Source organism: Pristis pectinata, chromosome 4, assembly GCF_009764475.1.
Source record: "Pristis pectinata isolate sPriPec2 chromosome 4, sPriPec2.1.pri, whole genome shotgun sequence".
In the NCBI taxonomy this organism is placed as follows: Eukaryota; Metazoa; Chordata; class Chondrichthyes; order Rhinopristiformes; family Pristidae; genus Pristis; species Pristis pectinata.
The window spans coordinates 89,295,116-89,316,355 of record NC_067408.1 but is presented as its reverse complement, the minus strand read 5'-3'; the positions used below and the strand labels follow the sequence as shown (position 1 = coordinate 89,316,355).

At 44.0% G+C, this 21,240-nt stretch overlaps 1 protein-coding gene across 1 annotated transcript in view; it reads right to left on the bottom strand.

The window, feature by feature from the left end:
- Positions 1 to 17,840, bottom strand: part of ccdc80 (coiled-coil domain containing 80) — a 33,131-nt gene extending 15,291 nt beyond the window's left edge. Inside the window, 3 exon segments of the mRNA XM_052014906.1 lie at positions 1,624 to 1,757; positions 3,893 to 4,049; positions 15,839 to 17,840. Of these exon segments, the coding sequence (XP_051870866.1) occupies positions 1,624 to 1,757; positions 3,893 to 4,049; positions 15,839 to 17,599 (2,052 nt within the window). The 5' untranslated portion in view covers positions 17,600 to 17,840.
- Between the last annotated feature and the right edge of the window lie 3,400 nt (positions 17,841 to 21,240).

Genomic DNA, 21,240 nt, shown 5'->3' with positions numbered 1-21,240 from the left:
TCCAATGGTAGTTTCTTTGTGGACATTCCAGCTCCTGCCAAGGAGGCTTTCGCTTTTAATTTTCGGGCAGTGGTTTGCCCAGCATCATGTGCTGGGGTATAGGAAGGATAGGGTAATCCGAAAAGGTTCTTCAGACTTTATTGCAATGCTGCAGATCAGGCTGCTGCTCATCTTGTCTGTGGCCAGAGGAGTCAGTGATGAAGAGGTTCTCTTTCAAGGCAGCACTATAATCCAATACCCAAGCGACATAAAGTGTGTCAGAGAGGATTGAGGACCAACCACTCATGTAACTGCAGGACCAATGGCATGGCTGCCTTACAAACTAGTACAAAAAGACATAGCGACCCCTGACTGCCACAAACCTCTGCAGCCACCCATTTCACCAAAGATTTAGCCAATGATTTAGGAGCACCTGCAACATGGCTGAAGCACTGAGAGAAAAGAGATCAAAATCATTTTCGATTACACAGACCTGGTGGATTAACTGCTTGTACTTTGAACTCTGTCCAGAAAATTTGTTACAGCTTTCTTTGAGAATTAGGGAGCTGCGTTGTAGGACTGAGCATCTGAAAGCTCCCGGAGAAATAGGCTACACGTTTCAGGGTACAAGATGTTGTTCCAACATCAATACCATGTGGAGAGCTAGTTAAGTGTTGATCCTTTTATTATTTTTGTATCCTTGGAGATATAAGTGAAACATTCTGGAGTCAAGTGAAATGTAGTCTGTTAATCTTTTGCTGCACCTAATTTCTTGATTTTGCTTCATAGACTATAACCTAAACCATATGGGTTGATAGAGTGATAATTCTACTGTATCCAAAGGCAGGATAAAATGATGCTAGGCTTGGTTTATTTTCAGTGAGCTAGTCACAATAACCACGTTCTCTATTCAAACAGTATTGCCACATACTGTGTGCGTAAGATCATATTTTGATACACTAAAGGTTTACAAGAGTGGTTCTTCACACTGATAAGATGTGTGTGGTTTCTAGTCTGTGTGATCTTGGTTGGAGCAGCAGTAGCCCTACACTTGACCCCAATAACAGTGGACATGTGAGAATAGGAACAATCAGCCCAAGTACCTGGGTAGTGAAACTCCTCATGAGCAGAAACAGAGAACAGTTACTTTTCTCCATAAAAAACAAGGCACTGGCTGATAGCAAAGTTGCTTGTTTCTGTGATTTCATTAAAGAATCATTTCATTAAAGATTATAGGACATTCCCAGTTTTATTGTTTAAAAACGGAATTTCTGATCCTGATCATGATTAGGCTGTACTGAGAAGTGTAGCTGTGTGATTGTTGGGTGAGAGCTGCATCAGGCACGGCTGCAGCTCTTCACAGTAAAGCAGTCTGCTGTTTAGTCTCACACATCGGCTGCCCTAAATGGATAAGGTCCTGAAGGCTGTCCAGATGTCATAGCACAACAAAAGTCAAGCCTCAAAGCAAAGGGGGAGAGCACTGAAATAAAATAAAGCTGGACAATCCAAATATTTAGTCATATTAAAAAAAATGTGTAAAATGATAAGCTGCAGAAAGTGAAAAAGGCTACTAAAACTTAATTATAGTGAACCCATACATTAAGACATGTTACATGCTCTGTATGAAAAATAACTTTGCCTTACCTTTACTTTCATGTCTAAATCAGTTAGTACCATGAAGAACTCATTCTCAGTTAACCCATACTCCTTGCGAAGTTCAGTGATGATAACTTGATCCAGGTCATTGTACCTTATATCTTTCACTGGCTTCTCATTGTCTTAAGATAATAAAGTATATCATCACAGTTAATATCTTTACAAATAAGTAAACTACATCCTGACACAAAAGATATCATTAACATTTGTTATAGAATATCTGATATGAAAAAACTACTCACTGAACAAAAGAGTCTGGAGCATTTTCAACAATATCCATTTTAACAATATTGGAAGCACACCATTCTCACTCTATTGATTGGGTAAAATAAGCAAACAGTGGCTGCTACCATATTAGAGAATATAGTTGTCACTGATAATTTAAATCCTTTAGATTTTAAATTTTGCTGGAACAAGGACAATATCTTTCAGAGCATCACATTTGCCTTCTCAAGACTTGTATTAATTTGTGCACTGGGGACAAGCTTACTAAACCTATACTGAGCAGCCAAACTCTTTAGAGAAAGTTTTCTGAACTAAAATGCAGCCAGTTGCAGAGGCCTGGTCCCCTGCAAAGATCATGAACTTGCGAGCCAAAGAGATGATTGTTGACTTTAAATGCACCTTGTGAATTTTGGAGTAGTGATCATAATCTCCTGTTCTTGCCTCCCCTCTACTTTCATCTTCTTCCTTGTTTTATATGCTCAGTGCTGATAAACACCGCGTAAGCCAAAGGTCATATAAGCTTTATTTCTTTTCAGGTGGTGATGGACGTGCTTTGCCAACACATTTTGACAAACCTACTGGAGCTTTTTGGGGATGTAACTTGTACAACAGAGATGGGAGGACTAGTGGGTGTGAGATTTTTGGATTTTCAGGTCTTTGATAAAAGTCCTCATGAGAGGTTAGTACGCAAAATCAAAGCTTATGGGACGGCATGTGATATACTGATGTAAAATGAAAATTGGTTGACAGAAACAGTGCTGAGGAGTAAATGTCTTTTTGGAGTGTCGTGTGGTAACCGCAGGGACCAATGCCTGGGTCTCAACTTTCACAATATCCCAATGCTTTGCATGAGGAAACCGAATGTAATATTTTGAAGCTTGCTGACAATATGAAACTGGGTGGGATTGTGAGTTGTGAGGAGGATGCAAAAATGCTTTAAGGCAATTTAGGAAAAGGTTGAGCGAGCAGGCAATTAATGTGAATAATGTGAATAAGTTTGAAGTTACCCACTTTGACAGGACAAACACAAAGCATGGTATTGGTTTAATGGTGGTAGATTGGGAAATGTTAATGCATAAAGAGATATGGGTGTCTTTCTACACCAGTCACTGAAAGCAAACATTCAGGTGCAGTAAGCAGTTAGGAAGGCAAATGTAATGTTGGCTTTCATTGCAAGAAGTTTTGAGTATAGAAACAAGATGTCTTAGTACAACTATACAGGTCTTTGGTGAGAGCACACCTGGAGTATTGTGTGCATTTTGCTCCTTACGCCTAACAAAGGATATACTTGTCATACAGGGAGTAGAGCAAAGGTTCACTAGACTAATTCCTGGGATGACAGAGTTGTTATATGAGGAGAGATTAGATCAACTAAGTCTTTATGCACTAGAATTTAGGAAAATGAAAGGAGATCTCATTGAAATGTACAAACTTCTGGCAAGTTTCAACACATTGGGCCCAGGGGGGATGTTTCCCTGGCCTGTGAATCTAGAACCAAGGGTCACTATCTCAGGATATGGGAAAAGACATTTAGACCTGCTGGTGAATCTGTAGAATTCTCTGCCACAGAAAACTATGGAGACCAAGTCACTGAATATGTTTAAGCAGGAAATAGATTTTTAGACACAAAATGCACAGAGGAGTTTGGGGATACACACTGTGACCTTTTACCAGTATGAATTTGATCCACTAATTAAAAGTATTATATATACGTAGCCACGTTAAACAAGATACACACCATTGGCTCTCTTGTTTCTGCCATAATGCGGAGCTTCACTATAGCTGGGTAGGCACACAGGCAGGAATAACAAAGTGTATATGTGGCTCCACATATGAGGTGCTGCTCTGACTTTTGGAGAAACCTGTGGCAAGCATAATACAGGGCAAAACTGCACATCACTCACAGCAGAGCCATGTCTAACACCGGTACATATAATGCACAATATGCCAAACATCTCAGCCGTGAATCAAAGTTATGGAAGAAATTCTAGATATAATTTTACAAAGAGAAGGAAAAGAATGAAATACTGACCCAGCTGATAATGATCAATTTTAATCGTGCTGTTACTCAAGGGCCCAAAAATGGTGATGATTGAGATTTTTCTTAATGCCATTTCGCAGACGTGCTCTAAATATTCATCTCGCTGCTGTTCATACATGTTGTTTTGGTCATTTGGAGAGGTGATAAGCTATGGGTAAGAAGAAGTTCATATTGGAAAAGTTAATGTTCCAAATGCAAATATTTTGAAATCAAATATTATTCTTATTCATATTATGCCCTTGAAATTGCCCATCATCAAAGTGACAATAAGTCAGCAGACTACTGAATACAATAATCCCCTGAAACTCCAAACAGTCCATTCTAATTTTACAAAGATTGCAGTAGAGTTGTAGTTACCACTGTGAGGGATAGCTGCTTTGAAAGAAGGACAGGGTCAGATATTTGCCAATTCGTTAACACATATCATTGAAGGCAACACACCTAAAATACTTCAGTATGATCACTCTGAAATGACTAAGCGTTGTTAAAATTTAACCAGAGAATAAAGCGCCTGCTGCTAATATCTATGCCTGGTACTTTCTGTCAAGCCCCAATGGCTTGATGGTGTCTGAATGTGTGTGAAATAAATGAAGTTACTTACCATCCAGTCCAGGGGGAATCCACTCCAGGTCTTACAGGTCTGACCCTTAACAATAACTTACCTGGTGGCTCCACTTCAGGACCAAAGAGTCGCCGCCACGTATCTCGGAAACGTGGCAAGAGGGCCGGGCTGCAGATGAGGCTGAAACAACATGGTTACAAGACCCCCCTCCCCAGCATACTACTAGCTAACGTCCAGTCTGTTGAGAACAAAGTTGATGAACTAAGGGCAAGACTGACCTACCAAAGAGAACTGAGGAACTGTTGTGTACTATGTCTCACTGAAACGTGGCTCACACCCGCCTCACCTGACTGTGCTATTCAACCTGAGGGCTTCTCAATCCATCGAATGGATGGTACAGCATCCTCAGGCAAAGTTAAAGGCGGAGGGGTCTGCTTCTTAATCAATAACTTACGGTGCTCGGACGTGACGGTCCTGGCGAGCTCCTGCTCACCCAACCTGGAATATCTAACGGTGAAGTGTCGACCATTCTATCTGAGAAGGGAGTTCACTTCAGCTATCCTGATGGCAGTCTACATCCCACCCCAGATGGACATGAAGCCTGCACTCAATGAGCTATACTCCGTGGTCAACAACCTTGAGACAGGATACCCTGAGGCCTCTTCATCATCGCAGGTGACTTCAATCAGGCCAACCCTCAAGAGCATGTTATCAAAATACTATCAGCAAATTTCCTGCCTCCACCAGGGGCGCCAAACACCCTTGAACACTTCTATACAACCATTCCAAAGATGCCTTCTGAGCCACCCCTTGTCCTCACTTTGGGAAATCAGACCACCAGCTGTGCTCCTCCTCCCTGCATACAAACAGAAACTGAAACGGGAGGACCCGGTACAGAGAGTCGTGCAGTGCTGGTCTGAGGAAGCAGATTGAGCTCCTACACGTACTGCTTTGAGACGGTGGACTGGTCCATGTCAAAGACTCAGCTGCCCAGCCTAGATGAGTATGCCACCAACCACCACAGACTTTATCAGCAAGTGTGTTGAGGACTGTGTACCAAAGAGGACAATACGGTGTTCCAAACAGAAAACCATAGAAGAACCGGGTGATCTACTCCCTACTGAAGGAGAGGACTGCTGCACACAAAATCTGTGGATCCTGATCTGTACAAGAAATTGAGGTATGCCCTTCGGAAAGCTATCAGGATGCCAAGAGGCAATACCGACTCAAATAGAGTCCCGTACCAGCTGTAGTTACGGCAGGGCTTACATGCCAATAAACAGGCTACAAGATGAAGTCGGGCAGCATAGTTAACAACAGCACATCCCTTCCTGATGAACTTAACACATTCTATGCATGTTTTGAACAGAAGGGAAGTGATTGTCCACCATCCACCGACAGCCTCCAATGCAGCTGAACCTGTTATCACAGTGGAGGACGTAAGATCAGTCTTCCGAGAGTGAACACGAGGAAAGCAGCTGGCCCAGATGGTGTCCCTGGCCTGTGCTCAGATCTTGTGCTGATCAGCTGGCAGATGTATCTGCGGACATATTTAACCTCTCCCTGCTTCATTCTCAGGTTCCCACCTGCTTTAAGAAGACCACTATCATCCTGGTACCGAAGAAAAGCAAGGTAAACATGCCTCAATGACTACCGACCAGTGGCTCTGACATCCACCATCATGAAGTGCTTTGAGAGGCTGGTCATGGCACGCATCAACTCCAGCCTCCCAGACAATCTTGACCCACTGCAATTCGCCTGTCGCCGAAACAGGTCTACAGCGGACATCATCTCCCTGGCCCTACACTCAACTCTGGAGCATCTGGACAGTAAAGACACCTACGTTAGACTTTTGTTTATTGACTACAGCTCTGCCTTCAATACAATAATCCCAAGCAAACTTGTCACCAAACTTCAAGACCTGGGACTCAACACCTCAATCCGTAACTGGATCCTTGACTTTCTAACCAACAGACCGCAATCAGTGAGGATAGGCAGCAATACCTCTGACACAATTATTCTCAACACTGGTGCCCCACAAGGCTGCATCCTCAGCCCTCTACTCTACTCTACTCCCTATACACTCATGACAGTGTGGCCAGATTCTGCTCTAACTCCATCTACAAGTTTGCAGATGATACCACCGTTGTAGGCCGTATCTCAAACAGTGATGAGTCGGAGAACAGGAAGGAGATAGAGAGCTTAGTGGCATGGTGTCATGACAACAACCTTTCCCTCAATGTCAACAAAACAAAAGAGCCGGTCATTGACTTCAGGAAAGGGGGCGGTGTACATGCACCTGTCTACATCAATGGTGCTGAGGTCAAGAGGGTTGACAGCTTTAAGTTCTTGAGAGTGAACATCACCAACAGCCTGTCCTGGTCAAATCACATAGATACCATGGCCAAGAAAGCTCACTAGTGCCTCTACTTCCTCAGGAGGCTAAAGAAATTTGGTTTGTCCCCTTTGACTCTCACCAACTTTTACCGATGCACCATAGAAAGCATCCTATCTGGATGTATCATGGCTTGGTACGGCAACTGCTCTGCCCAGGACTGCAAGAAACTGCAGAGTTGTGGATACAGCCCAGCGCATTACGGACACCAGCCTCCCCTCCTTGGACTCTGTCTTTACTTCTTGTTGTCTTGGCGAAGCAGCCAGCATAAACAAAGACCACACCCACCCAGGACATTCTCTCTTCTCTCCGCTTCCATCGGGTAGAAGAAACAGGAGCCTGAGGGCATGTACCACCAGACTTAAGGACAGCTTCTACCCCACTGTGATAAGACTATTGAACGGTACCCTTATATGATGAGATGGACTATGACCTCACGATCTACCTTGTTGTGACCTTGCACCTTATTGCACTGCACTTTCTCTGTAGCTGTGACACTTTACTCTGTACTGTTATTGTTTTTCCCTGTACTACATCAATGCACTCTGTACTAACTCAATGTAACTGCACTGTGTAATGAACTGATCTGTACGATTGGTATGCAAGACAAGTTTTTCACTCTACCTCGGTACAAGTGACAATAATAAACCAATACCAAATACCAAAGCACTATATTAGGGCTAATGGAATTGATAATTTTAATAACAAAACTTGGCAATTGTAGAAGTATTTGTAAAACAATAAATTGGTATTGAAAGACCATGCTATTGTGGATAAAACAATGATGGTATATGGATAGCAAAGTGTTAGAGAAGCTGAAATTCATGGAGAATTGATGCATCAGTGAAGCTTTAGGGTAGCTGAGCTGGGAGGTGACAGTGGTGTGCATGAGTATTCAGCAGCTGATAAGCCAGTGTAAGTGCCGAACCTGGCAATAAAACAAGGGTTAATTTGAATGTCTATGATGGGATGGTAAGGAAAGGTTTCCTCAAGCAGGATGCTGAGGTAATGTCATAAAGTCACCACAGGACAGAAAGAAGTATTAAGCCCATGTCCACATTGGCCCATTTCCCACTCCTTGTTGAGGCCCAGCAAATTATTTCCCCCAAGTACCTATCCAATTTCCTTGTGAAAACCCTGACTTTAATCACCCCTACAGGCACTGAATTCTAAATCATAACCAACCACTGTGTAAAAAAGGTTTTTCCTTTCGTCTTTCCCATAACTGATTGTGAATGGTCAGATTCAGCTGGAGAAAGTATCTGAAGAGTAGCTTGAAACGAATGTTAAAGTAGTTGCAATGCTCAATATGTAAAGAAAAGTATGTCTAAAACAGAACTGGGTGTTGGACAAGTGATCTGACAGAGTAGCGATGATGGAAGCCTTAAAACAAGAGATGGAGAAGAAATGGAGGTCATTAGTGTAAAGACAAAATACTCTAAATGCTGGAAATCTGAAATAAAAGAAGAAAATGCTGGAAATATTCAACAGGTCAGGTAGTAATTGTGGAGAAAGAATGAGTCAAAGTTTATTGAAACACCACTGAACAGAAATGTCAACTTCATTTTTCTCCCCATGGTTGTTACCTACATTCTTAAGTATTTCAAGTATTTTTTTTTAAATTTTATGGCAGCAATATCTGTGGAAGCTGACTGTATGTCTACCAATGATGTATCTGAGGAATATAAGGAAGTTACAGTTAGTTTTTGGGAGATTCAAGGACACTCGATATAATCCAGCCAGATCTGATGATCAATGGGTAAAGCAGCGAGACATAGGTAGGCTCAAATCTGAGCCCTAGGATTTGACATGGCAAAGTTGTGTGTCCATACCACAGAGAAAGAGTTGAATTGAGAAGAGTTACACCAAGAAATTCATTCCCAGCACTAAAAACAGCTTGTCCCTGAATTTCAGTTTCATTGACTGGGATACTTGGAGAGTTGGGTAAGATCATGTTATCAATCAAATCTTCTGGTGCTGCATATTTTTAGAGCCATTTTATCTGGTGAGGGGACTACAGACTAATTTCTTCTCTCAGCCTTGTGTCAGATAACAATGTGTTAAAATAACATATAATAATTTGGCACTGTTCTGGTCTAAAACCTATCTCTATGATTCATTGGCTTTGCATCAATAAATATGTTACAGCTGGAAATTTGGAAGGGAGCTGAGGTGTGAGCCTGTCAGTTTAAGTATTAGTAAAAGATAAATCTGCTCATTGGTGCTGACAACATTTCTCCCCATGCTTTTAATATTTTGAATTCCTGGATTTAGGGAGTTCCAACAAACTATTAATACTGCATGCACGTGGGTCACAATACTGCTGTTATTCTTTTGTAGCAGTTAGACCTTCACTTGTTGATTGTCAACACCATTTAGGTGTTTTATACCAAACTGCACAAAAGAACTTCCAAAGCCCACAGTGGAGAACATCTTTGCAGTCGAAAACATTTCGACAAACAGTAATATCCTGCCCAGGGGCCCTGCAGTATTGGAGACATCAGATGTTGGATGTTAGTGCTGGGGTGCAAAACAGTTTCCATTTGACTGTCAATACTAAGTAATCCCAAGTCAGCTTAAATATGGAGTAAAGCTTCCCACACTCTGTCAAGTGCTGGGCTACAAGTCTACTTCAGAGATTTGTTGCTTGCAGTGAACATCAGGTGGCTCATCCAAGTGAGTTAATTTGAAGATAATCTGTATTTAAGAATGAGGCAGATCTTCTACAGAGATCCAACCACAGGCGCAGCCACCTGCTGGGTGCCCGACTCAGACAGCCATTGTGGCTCTGCCCCCAGACCACCGGCTGCCAAAGCACTTCTTACTTTTTTCCAAGTAACCAATTCCATCCATTCATTTGAATGGGACTACTGTACCTGCTCTGCATTAACTTGGCACAGCTGGAGTGGGAAAATTTACTTGTAAGACAGCTGAGGAGTCTGGTGAAACTCACACTGCTGTATTGGAATCCATGAGGACTCCACTAGTGCACAATGGGCTTACACCCAGCTCCACACTGGACTCTGGAGTTTCCATGGAGGAACATGGGAATGTCTGGTATAAGCATGGCACTTTTATTTGATACAGAACTCCTGCCACAACAAATGTCTAGATGCAAAGTCATTATAGCGATATTTCTTTGAAATAACTATTTAACTCGTCACTGTGCTGAAGGTAAGTTCACATCTCTAATTTCCCACAACATTTTACATTTCTTCAGGTCAACAGTGTTTGTGTCTTCCTAACTGTTTGTCCTTCTTTACAACAATTGGCTAGTCTGATATTAATATTGATTCACATCCGCATTTGGAAGTGATCCTAGTGTCTCAAATGAGGCTGGTGGTAGGACCAGGATAAATTAGTTTGTTAACCTCATTTGCTTGTCACTGACAGCTGAGAGGAGAGGCAAATGGAGGGGTGGGGGGGGGATGGAAAAGGTGAACAAAGGAAGAGAGAACCCGGGTGGGCTGGTGGGAGTGGGAAAGGAACACGGGGGTGGGGTGGAGGGGGGGGGGAGTGGATTACCTGAAAGTGGAAAATTCAATATTCAAACCATTGGGCTGTAGGCTACCCAAGTGGAATATGAGGTGTTGTCCTCCTGGTTTGCATTGGCCTCACAATGGAGGAGGCTGAGGACTGACAGGGTGATGTGGGAGGGGAGTTGAAATAACATGGAACTAGAAGCTCAAGGTGGCCATTCTGCAAAATGGTCACCTAGTCTACACGTGGTCTTGGCCTTCTCAGCCAAAGGCTGGCATCATTTAGAAAGTAGGGAATAGGGAGATTCCAGACAATTGTTTTTTATGACTGGTATTATTATGGTCTATTCAGCTTCTTCCTCTCCGCCATCAGATTTCTGAATGGTCCGTGAACCCATGAACACTGCCTCGTTATTCCTCTTTTGCACTATTTATTTATTTTTTGTAACTTAGAGGAATGTTTATGTCTTGCACTGTACTGCTGCTGCAAAGCAACAAATTTCATGACATACGTCAGTGATAATAAACCTGATTCTAATTCTAATTCTAAGTTGGAAGGCCTTTGCAATTATTCTTATTCCTATCCACTGTCATGACAGGTGCTAATGATTTACTTTTACAGAATTGACACCAATTAAGAATACTTCAGATTGAAAATTTTCTCTTGCCCCTAATTTTGAACTTGCTGATTCTTGGCACATTTCTGCATGCAACTCAGTAGATCACCCATCTATCCATTCTTGTATAGTATGCTTGGTCCATCAGTCCATGCCGACATTTATTCTTCACTTGAATTACCTCCTGTCTTTCCTTATCTACATCTGTCAATGTAACCTTCTATTCCTTTCTCCCTCAATGGCATCTTCAATCTCCCATTAAATACACCTGTGCAATTTATTTCATTCACTCTTTGCAGTAACAATCACATCAGAAACTTCTTTACCTTCTTTTGAGTTCCCTGTGGTTTTCTTGTTGACTATCTTATATTGATGGCCTTTCGTTACACTCCTCTCAATGTGAAAACAGTCTCTCTGTATTCGCTCTTTCAAACCTCTCATAATTCAAAAGACTCCTATTACGTCACCCCTCATCCTTCTTTTGTCAAGAGTAAAGAGCCTCAGTCTGTTCATTCTTTCCTGATGTGTACACCCTCTGGTATCATCCTTGTAAATCTTCTCATTACCCTCTGCACATTCTTTATGAGCCTAAACAGTGAGCTAATTGTAATTCACATGGAAAATTGTAGCTGATACGATCCGAGAAACTCTACAACATGGAAGGGGCCCCATCATGTTCAGGTCAGTTGCAAAAAAGCTAGTTAGCCTAATCCCTCCTTTCAGCATTTGTTCTGTAGCTCTGGAGATCACTACTCTTCAAGTACACCACCAAAAATGATAATTTCTGCTTCTATCACCCTTTCAGGCAGTGCGTTCCAGACTCCTACCACCTTCTGGGTGAATTTACCCTTTTCCTCATCTCCCCTCCAATTTTTCTCCTGATTACTTCAAATCTATGCTCTCTGGCTTTTGAGGCCTCCGCTAATGAAAGCAGCTTCTTCTTATTTATTCTATCAAAGTCTCCCATAATTTTATACACCTCAGTTAAGTCTCCCAAGAGCCGCCTCTGTTCTAAAGAAAACCCCAACCTACTCAATCTTTTCTCATAGCTTAAATTTTCCAGTCCTGGCAATATCTTCATCAATCTTCTCTGTAACCTCTCCTGTACAATCAAGTCTTTCCTGTAATATGATGACTGGAACTGAATGCAATTCCCAAGCTGAGGACTAACCAGTGTTCTATGCATTTCTGGCATATTCTTGTATTCAGTTCCTCAGTTAAAAAAGGAACACATTCCTATGCCTTTCTAACCACTTTGTTGATCTGTCCAGCTACTTTTAAGGATCTATGGATTTATTCTCCATGGTCCCTCTGTTCCTTCACAATTCTCAATCATCCCATCGATTGTGTATTCCCTTGCCTAGTTGCAACACCCCAAAGTGAATTACTTCTCACTTCTCTGGAATAAATTATTTTTGCCACTTTTATGCCCAACAGACCACCTACACTTTCTGGAAACACAAGAGACTGCAGATACTGGAATCTGAAGCAAAATAAAACGAGCTGCTAGAGGAACTCAGAGGGTCAGACAGCATGTGTTGAGGGAAATGGACAGTTGATGCTTTGAGTTGAGACCCTTTATCTGGACTGAAAGAGTAGGGAGGATTTAGCTAATATAAAGAGGTAAGGGGAAGAGGTGGGGCAAGAGCAGGCAAGCGACAGGTTGGATTCAAGTGAGGAGGGGTGATTGGCAGATGGAGGAGGGGAGGGGGGAAACAGTCAAAGAGGCTGGGAGGTGATAGGTGGAGGTGTAATGGCCCATACTTACGAGACCCGAACCGCCATCGGCGGCTGCAGGCAGACGCGCAGCAGCGCGTCGCGAGCGAACCGCGGGGCGGGCCTTCTGGCGGGATCCTGATGTCACGTCCGCCAGAGAGGCTCTCGGGTATCTTTGTGCGCGTGCGCGTTTTGCTTCACACAGTAAAGTGCGCTTCGATTCAGCCACAAGGTCTCCGAGTTTTCCTTTCGGGAACGCGTTGCGTTCGGCTACAGAGGCAACAAAGGGCTGCAGATTTATCAAGGCTTTTGACAATTTTATTACCTCCACATCTTTTTGGTCCCTAACGGACCTTTTGCTTTCCTTAGTTATCTCTTAAGGTGGAGCATGGAACCACATAAGGGAGCTGGGGTGGGCAGATCTGTCCACCTATATCTTGCTGCTGTCCAAAGCCTTTCTCCTCACTGTCAATCACATGACCAATGTTTGTATTGTCTACAAACTTCATTGTCATGAACCCTACAATTAAATTTAAATCATTAATTTATAATACGAAAAGAAAGAGGCCAAGTACTAAGCCCTATGGAACCCTAAAAGAGATAACCTTCCAGCCACAAAACCAATTTTGTCATTCTCCCTTCATCCATGGGCTTTTACTCTTTTGATAGCCTGCCAAGTGGGATCTTGTCAAAAGCCTTGGTAAAATCCATGTCATCAACTACCTCCCCAAAAAATACAATTGTCAACCAGAACTGACCTTCCCTTAACAAATCCACATTGACTGTCCTTGATTAACCTCTGTCCTTCTACACAGGTTAACAGTTTATATATTCCCCTGGATCTGATTCCAGTGATTTGGTTACCACCAAAGTTAATTAACTGACCTGTGATGATCGACTTTCTCTCTTCCTTTTTAAACAATGGCACAATACTAACACTCCCCTAAGCCATTGGCACCACTCCTGCAGCCAAGAAAGATTGAAAAATAATGGTCCAAGTCTCCTCAATTTCCTCCTTTGCTTCTTTTAACATCCTGAGAAAAATTTCATCCAGGCAACATATCTATTTTCAAAGAAACTAAGCTCTTTAATACTCTTATTAAACCTTATTAAACTATTTTTACTAAACTCATTTATTATCATCCAATTTATCACACCTTTGCAGTTTAGCTGCAACATCATCACCCTCCTTTGTGAAGACAGACATAAAGCATTCATTGAGAATCTTATCCACATTCTCTACCTCCACATCTTTTTGGTCCCTAACGGACCTTTTGCTTTCCTTAGTTATCCTCTTGCTCTTTATGCACATATAAAACATGTCTAGATTTCTTTTTGACCTTACCTGAAGGTACTTTTCTATGATCATCTGACATCCAAACTCTTGTACTTATCAGCTGGGGCTTTGACTTGCAATCAAAAGGAGGAAATCTGTCTGCTTTTCCTCCCCTCAATCTCATGCACCAGCCATTTGTACTCATTCTACTATCATCCCACTGGCTAAAACGAAGCATAAACCTCTCTTTGTTTAGTCAGTACAGCTTAGGCATTTACACACTAAACTATCAGGGAACCACTTATATGTGAGTATTGTATCCATTATATCACATATAATCATCACTGGTTCGTTTTCTGCACCAGTGATCCACTCCAACAGTGGCTTATGAACATCTGTCACTGACCTTGGGCAGTTCCCCTCCAAGCTTCTGCCACTGATCTTGTCTGCACCGTGAATTTGAGATCCTAGCATAAAATATTTAATAGTTCAACTGACCATGTAATACTTGTAATTCTAAATGTGAAAATGTTTAATTGATATATTGAACAAAAAATTATAAAAGATTGTGAGACAATCCAGTAAGGTTTCAAGCTGCAGTGAGTCTCCCAGGCTACAGCATGAAAATGAGCTCATTTATGGGAGAGATATTATCTTACACATAAACCACATTCTTTGTTTGAGTACTTCTAATGTATTGTCCTGAGATTTACAAAGTTAGAAGGCACTGCTTCTGAATTTAAAAATCCGTCATCTGTTAGAAGTTCAAAGGTTAACCCATTGGCACAACATCAGATTCAGTCCCAAGACTTTTAGCAACCATACCACACATAAACTACATAAACAGTTCAAAGAATTTGTTCTGAAATGTAACTTCTCAAGCATTACAGTGCTGGCACCTCTCCATGGATTTTCTTTGACTATGAATGACTTTGTGACCAGACCAGGCATTAAATGGATATATTACGACTTCTGTTTTGGTAAGCCAACAATTGTAATAATCTGTGTATTTTTTTTATTGTTATCTCCTGGTAAAGCTAATTTGTTTACTGTAAACCAGACTGCAGCTAATTGTGTTCTGATGAAAGGTCATCAACCTGAAATGTTAATTCTGTTTTAATTTCCTGAGACACTGACTGACCTGCTAAGTATTTCCAACATTGTCTATTTTTTATTTCAGATTTTCAGTATCTGCAGCATTTTATTTTTGCAGCCAATTATATATTTTGTAATTCTTACAAGGAATTATCAAAGTAACAAAAGGCATAATAATGGACCGTAGCTTTATCAACCAGATTCCTATTCATTGACTGTTAAAAGCTAATAGGTCTATGGTGGTTTTTATTGTTCGGAACATAATCTAAAATACTGATCTTGTTTTAATTAACTGAGTCCTTGGGACACTCAGAATTGGGTTGGGAAACATGGGGCCAGCACCTGTTGGAGACACTATAGAACAAACCAGCAGTTTCTCTTCCTATGGTTCCTGGTAACTCAGAAAAAAGGTCAGTTAAGATTTTAGTGCATCACTTTTCTGTAAAAAAAATAGCGAATTGCTTTAAATAAATATTACCCTTGATTTGCTTTTTCCTTCAATTGAATAATGGTTATGTTCAGCATTCAGAAACCAATGAGAATTATTTGATGGGATTTATATTGTTTCTTATTATCAAATATTCATTGTTCATTAGTGCTATCAGTACATGCAATCTTTCAAAAACATCCTGGGGCATGGTTTTAAGTGCTTTTTATGTTCTTGGCTTTGGGACCACAAGGTGAAATATGTCCCCACTTTGGAAAACACTATTCTGTCATGTGCACATAATCTCATTGCGGCTACTCTTCCTTGCCATTAACAAAGATACCATCACTTTAACAGTTGGAACACTTACTACTAGTCGTCGCCTATTTTCATAGTAGCTGAGAATAGATGCCAGTGACTTTGTTGCTCCTGGAATCTTCTTAGGTTGTTTAAAAACCCCTTTCTTGATTGTCTTCTTGGGTTTTTTATTATTGTGACTAATTTCCTTTGTAGGTTTAGTTTTCTGCAAGGGTTTGACTTTCTTCCCTGTTTTTTTATTCTTCACAGGCTTCTTCTTCTTTTCAGTCTTGCTAGGCTTTTTCTGCTCCTTCTCATTTTTCTGAGGTCCATGTTCCACCTCGACCACTTGCCTGGTGTTTGAGGATGAGACTTTCTCAGGCTGATATTTATCCTCATACTCATTTGTTAGGATTTTATTATTTGTAGTTTTTGATTTTGGGGACTTGACTTTGGTAGGCTTGCGTTGGACAGGTGCCACTGGCAGGCCCTTCTGGCGATAATTCCCCTCTTTTTTGTCTGCCTGACTGTACTTCTTTCTACTAGTCTGTACTTTTGTATAACCTGGCCTAGTGGTTGTTGTTCCTGGGGTAGGCTCCTGCAGCGATTTGCTGCCACCAGGGAGGCTCGCTGCCCGATGCCCATCTCTGTGCGAGTTAGCCTCAGTTGAAGACCCTGAAGGAGTCTCAGCAACCAGTGGAGGTCTGTGGAACCTTGGCGGCCATGGAGAAAACATTACATGAGACCTTGTGAACGACTGTCTCTCAGCACTTGTTGTGGAGGGAACAATGATGGTGCTGGGAGTGGCAGTGGTTGTGGTAGTGCTGATGGTTGTAGGAGATCTGGTTGGGGTTGTTCTGGGCACAGTAGTTGTCCTAACGATTTTAGAACCTCCATGTGTGTTCAGTGATATCCTGATGGGCCTCCTCACTGTGGGCTTTTTCTTTTTCTCTGGAGCTCTTTCTTTGGTCTCCTTTGGAAGGGTCACCTCGGTATTCTCGTTCTTTGGCGTTGGCCTGGGCTGCTCCACTTTCTTCTTCTCCCCTTCGTCGGCTCCAACCACCCGCCCTTCTACACCGGCTTCCTTACACTTCTGCACAAAGCCTTTCTGCCTCAGCCTCTCGATCTTCCGAATGGGACCCTGGTCAATGACTTCGTACATCGCCTCCAGTCTCACTGGGTAAGGGTACGTTTCTTCCAACTGCAGGTTCTTCTTCAGTAAGACCATGCTAAATTTACCCCTCTCCAGTTTCAGGAAGTCCAGCAGCTTGAGGACGGTCTTGGCGTCCAGAGGTTCCTCCAGGATTTTCCCCTCGCTGCTGATCTTCCTGACTTTTCCGGCCACCTCTCCCTCCTGGTGGAACAGTACCAGTTGGGTGATGTGCCTCTCCGCCAGCTCGCAGTAGACATCGTCCTTGAGGAGGCTGAGCATGAGCCTGTAGTAACCGTCCGAGGGGTGGGGAGCCGAGATGACCCACAGCCGTTGCTTGCCCACCATCCCGGACAGCAGGGTGGGGGTGCCCGAAGCTGGGACACGGGCCACCCGGCTCCGCGCCGCTCTGCTTGTGTCCCGGACCATCCCCGAACGGGACCCCCTGACGGGGTAGCCGAGGTGCCTGCTCCGTCCTGTCAGCGACCTGCTGTCGTCTCTCTGCACCGTCGTCCTGCGTGCGCTGGCGGGACCTCCTGGCTGGGGAGTCCTGCCCGGTCCCTGAGCTCCGGCGGCGGGTCTCAGCTGCCTCTTTCTCCCCGCCGCCGAGAACGTCCCGCGGTCACACAGCAGCCACAGCAGCAGCAGCAGCGAGGCGAGCGGCCGGAAGCCGGAGCCCCTCATGTTGCTAACCACTCGCCGGTTTGCGATTCCCTCCCCCCTCCCCCAGCCGCTCACCTGCTCCCACAGCGGCCCACGGTCAGATCTCCTGGGCGGCTGCCCGTCCAATTCCCGCTCAAACCCCCGGGGGGAGGGGGCAAGTCCGCCCCGGAGCCCAGCGCAACACCTCTCGCAGCCCTGCTACTGCGGGGCAGCGGGGCTCACCCTCCGCCAGGGATCACTGCAGCTCTTTCAAACCGGACACGGGCTGGGGCAGAGCGAGGTGAACCATCTCCTCCCTCCCTCCCTCCCTCACCTCCCCTTCCGAATCCCGGCGAGAAAAGGGCGGCGGAAGGCTCTGGTTGCCCGCGGCAGGCTGCTCTCGCTGGGGCGCTCCCTTCTGTCCGCTGTAGGAGTCGGACGCCGGGCACTGGCGCTCATTCCACTCCCGCCGAGCCCTCGGGCTTTCGGGACGCCATGATTCGCAAGGGGCTGCCCTCTCTCTCCGGAGTTTGCCGAGTTTCCAAAGGAAAGGGAGGACAAGCGGAGACCACCCCCCGCCTTTCCCCTGGTGAGGTCTGGCGACTGTCGAGAGATGTAGGGTGAGGAGAAAGGGAGGGAAGAGGGTGAACTCCTTGCCTTTCCTCTTCTCTGGGTGTTAGTCTGGCGGAGGGGTGGATGGAAGGGGGTCCCGGCCACACACCGCCGCCCTCACAAAGCACAAGCTCACCTACTCCACACAGTTTCCAGCTAAACACCGCCTCCCTCCCGCGGCTTCACACGGGACGCCTCAGAGCTCACCCACGGGGCAAGGGTGACCTGTGGCCGGGACTCCTTTAACCAACCGGCCGGCACCGCTCCCTGCAACACAAACACAAAGAAATCGCCGTTATCACAGAAAGGTTTCTGTTATTGCCTCTTGGCCGTTTTATCTCCTTCCTTTCTGAGCATCGTTTCACTTATGTTTTCAGTGTGCAACTCTGAGAGCTCTGTCCAGTCAATGCCAAGGTGCTTCAAGGATAACTTGTATTTCTACAGGGAATAAAAGCCCCAAGACGCGTCACGAAAAGTTAGCAAACAAAAATTTGATACCAAATCACACTTTTGTTTGCAATACACACAAATTGCTGAAGGAACTCATAGGTCAGGCAGCATCTATGGAGGGAAACAAACAGTCCACGTTTCAGGTCGACACTTCATCAGGACTGATGCTCCATAGATGCTGCCTGACCCGTTGAGTTCCTGAGCATTTTGTGTGTATTGCTCAAGATTCCGGCAACTGGAGGATTTCTTGTGTCTCTGAGCCACGCATTCGTTTGATAACTTTTCCTGATGCAGGGCTTCGACCCGAAACGTGGACAGTTCCCCCCTCCCCCGATGCTGCTCGACCCGCTGAGTTCCCCAGCAGATAGTTTGTTGCTCCAGATTCCAGCATCTGCAGTCTCCTGTGTCTACATAAAAACGTTAACACAGCTGAGGGAAGCTTGGTCAAAAAGGTTGGTTTAAAGGAGTGTCTTGAAGGGGAAAAGAGAAATAAAGATGCAGAGAGGCTTAGCGAGCATTTCCCGAGCTTAACAGCTGAAATCAGTGCTGCCTGTTAAATTCAAGCATGTTCCAGAGGTGTGCAGATACACTTGGAGAGTGTAGGGCTGGAGGCATTTACAGAGGTGCATGGGGCAGATGGTGAAGGATGAATTTTAATACTGAGATTTTGGGGTGATGGGCAAACTACACAGGGTTTGTTTCAGTACTCGATTCATCCACACCAACTACCTGTGGCAGTTGCTTCTGTCCATGATAACACTGGGGAAGAGTGAGCACTGCACAGTCCTTGTGAAGACAATGTGGAGATGACACCAAACAGATCTGGCAACTCCAGACTGGGCATCCATGAGCCACCATGGACCATCAGAAATGTACATCAGTACCATCTATAACCTCATGCCCCACAATGTTCCTCACTCCACCATAACTATCAAGCCAGTGGATCAACCCTGGTTCCATGAGGAGTGTAGACTAGGAGCAGCACTGGGTACACCTATAAATTATGAGTTGGCCAGTTCAGTGAAGATGCAACATGGGAACACACATGTGCTAAAACACACAATAGACAGATCAAACCAAAGCTTTGCAGTCCTACCACATCTGGTTGTGAAAAGTGGTGGACAATTGAACAGCTAATAGGAGGAGGAGGCTTCAAGAACATCCCCATACTTAATGATGGCAGGGCCCAGCATTTGAGTGCATGTTGAGCCAGAAGCGCTGGAGAGATGATCCATTTTGACTTCCTCCTGGGATATTCATGGGAGCCAGTCTTCTGTCAATTCACTTTCCTCCACATCATCCTCCAGCCACAAGAAATGGCTGAGAGCACTGGTTACAACACAGGCCATGGGTCCAGACAACATCAAAGAGAAAACACTCATGTGGGGATGAAATCTTACCTTGCACAGAGGATGGTGTTTGTGGTTGGAGGTCAATAATCTCAGCCCTAGGACATCTCTGCAAATGTTCCTCAGGGCTGTGTATTAGGTCCAACCATCTTCAGCTACTCCACCAATGACCTTTCTTCCATTGTAATGTGAGAAAACATGTTTGCTGATGATTATACAATGTTCAATTTCACTTACAAGGTCTCAGCAAATGAAGCAATTCTTACCTGCATGCAGCAAGACTTAGAAACACAAGTGACAAGTAACAATCTTGCCACAGAAATGCCAGGAAATGACCATCTTCATGGGCGAAACCCCATCATCATCATGAGGGTCACCACTGACCAGAAACTCAACAGGACCAGCCATATAAATACCCTGGTGACTCGAGCAGATCAGGCATTGGGTATCTTGTGGTGAGTGACTCAGATAATCCTTTCCTCCATCTACATGGTACAAGTCCGGAACTTGATGGAATACTCTCCACCTGCTTGAACGAGTGTAGTTCCAACGATTCTTAACGCTATCCCGAAGGGCCAGGAGAACTGCAGCAGTTCAGGACCGGCATCCCAACAATCATTTGTTCCATCTACAGCTGGAGCATGGTGTGTTGTCTACAAATACACAGGACTTATTTGCCTCAGCCACTCCATCTGCACCTCCCAAACCTGGACTATCATTATGAAGGACAAAGGCAGGAGGTGCAGAGGAACACCAGCACCTGCAGGCTATCCTGATTTGGAAATATATTGCTGACCTTTCATTGTTACTGGGTCCAAATCCTGGAGCTCCCTGTCCAACTGCATTGTGCGAGTACCTTCACTAGAAGGACTGCAGTGGTCCAAGAAACTGTTCACCATCACCTTCTCTTGGGCAATTAGGGATGGGCAATAAGTGCTGGCTTTACCACTGGCACCCAGACCCCCAAAAAAGAATAAATAGTGGAATAAAAAAACACATCTGAGACTTTTAACTTAAATTAAACCTCATTCAATTGCAGCTAACTTATTGACCTAACCAGGAAATTATTTTGGTGAGATAAAATAGAGAGTAGAAACTATGGGTACTGAGCAGGTGGATGGAATTAAGACATAGATCAGCCATGATCTCAGTGATTGGTGGAATATACTCGAAGGGCTCAATAATCTTTTTCTGTTTCTATAAAATATTTTATCCATACGTTTGCTAAATGTGAGCTCATAACAATGTCGTGAGGGCACCTTGAAAACTGGT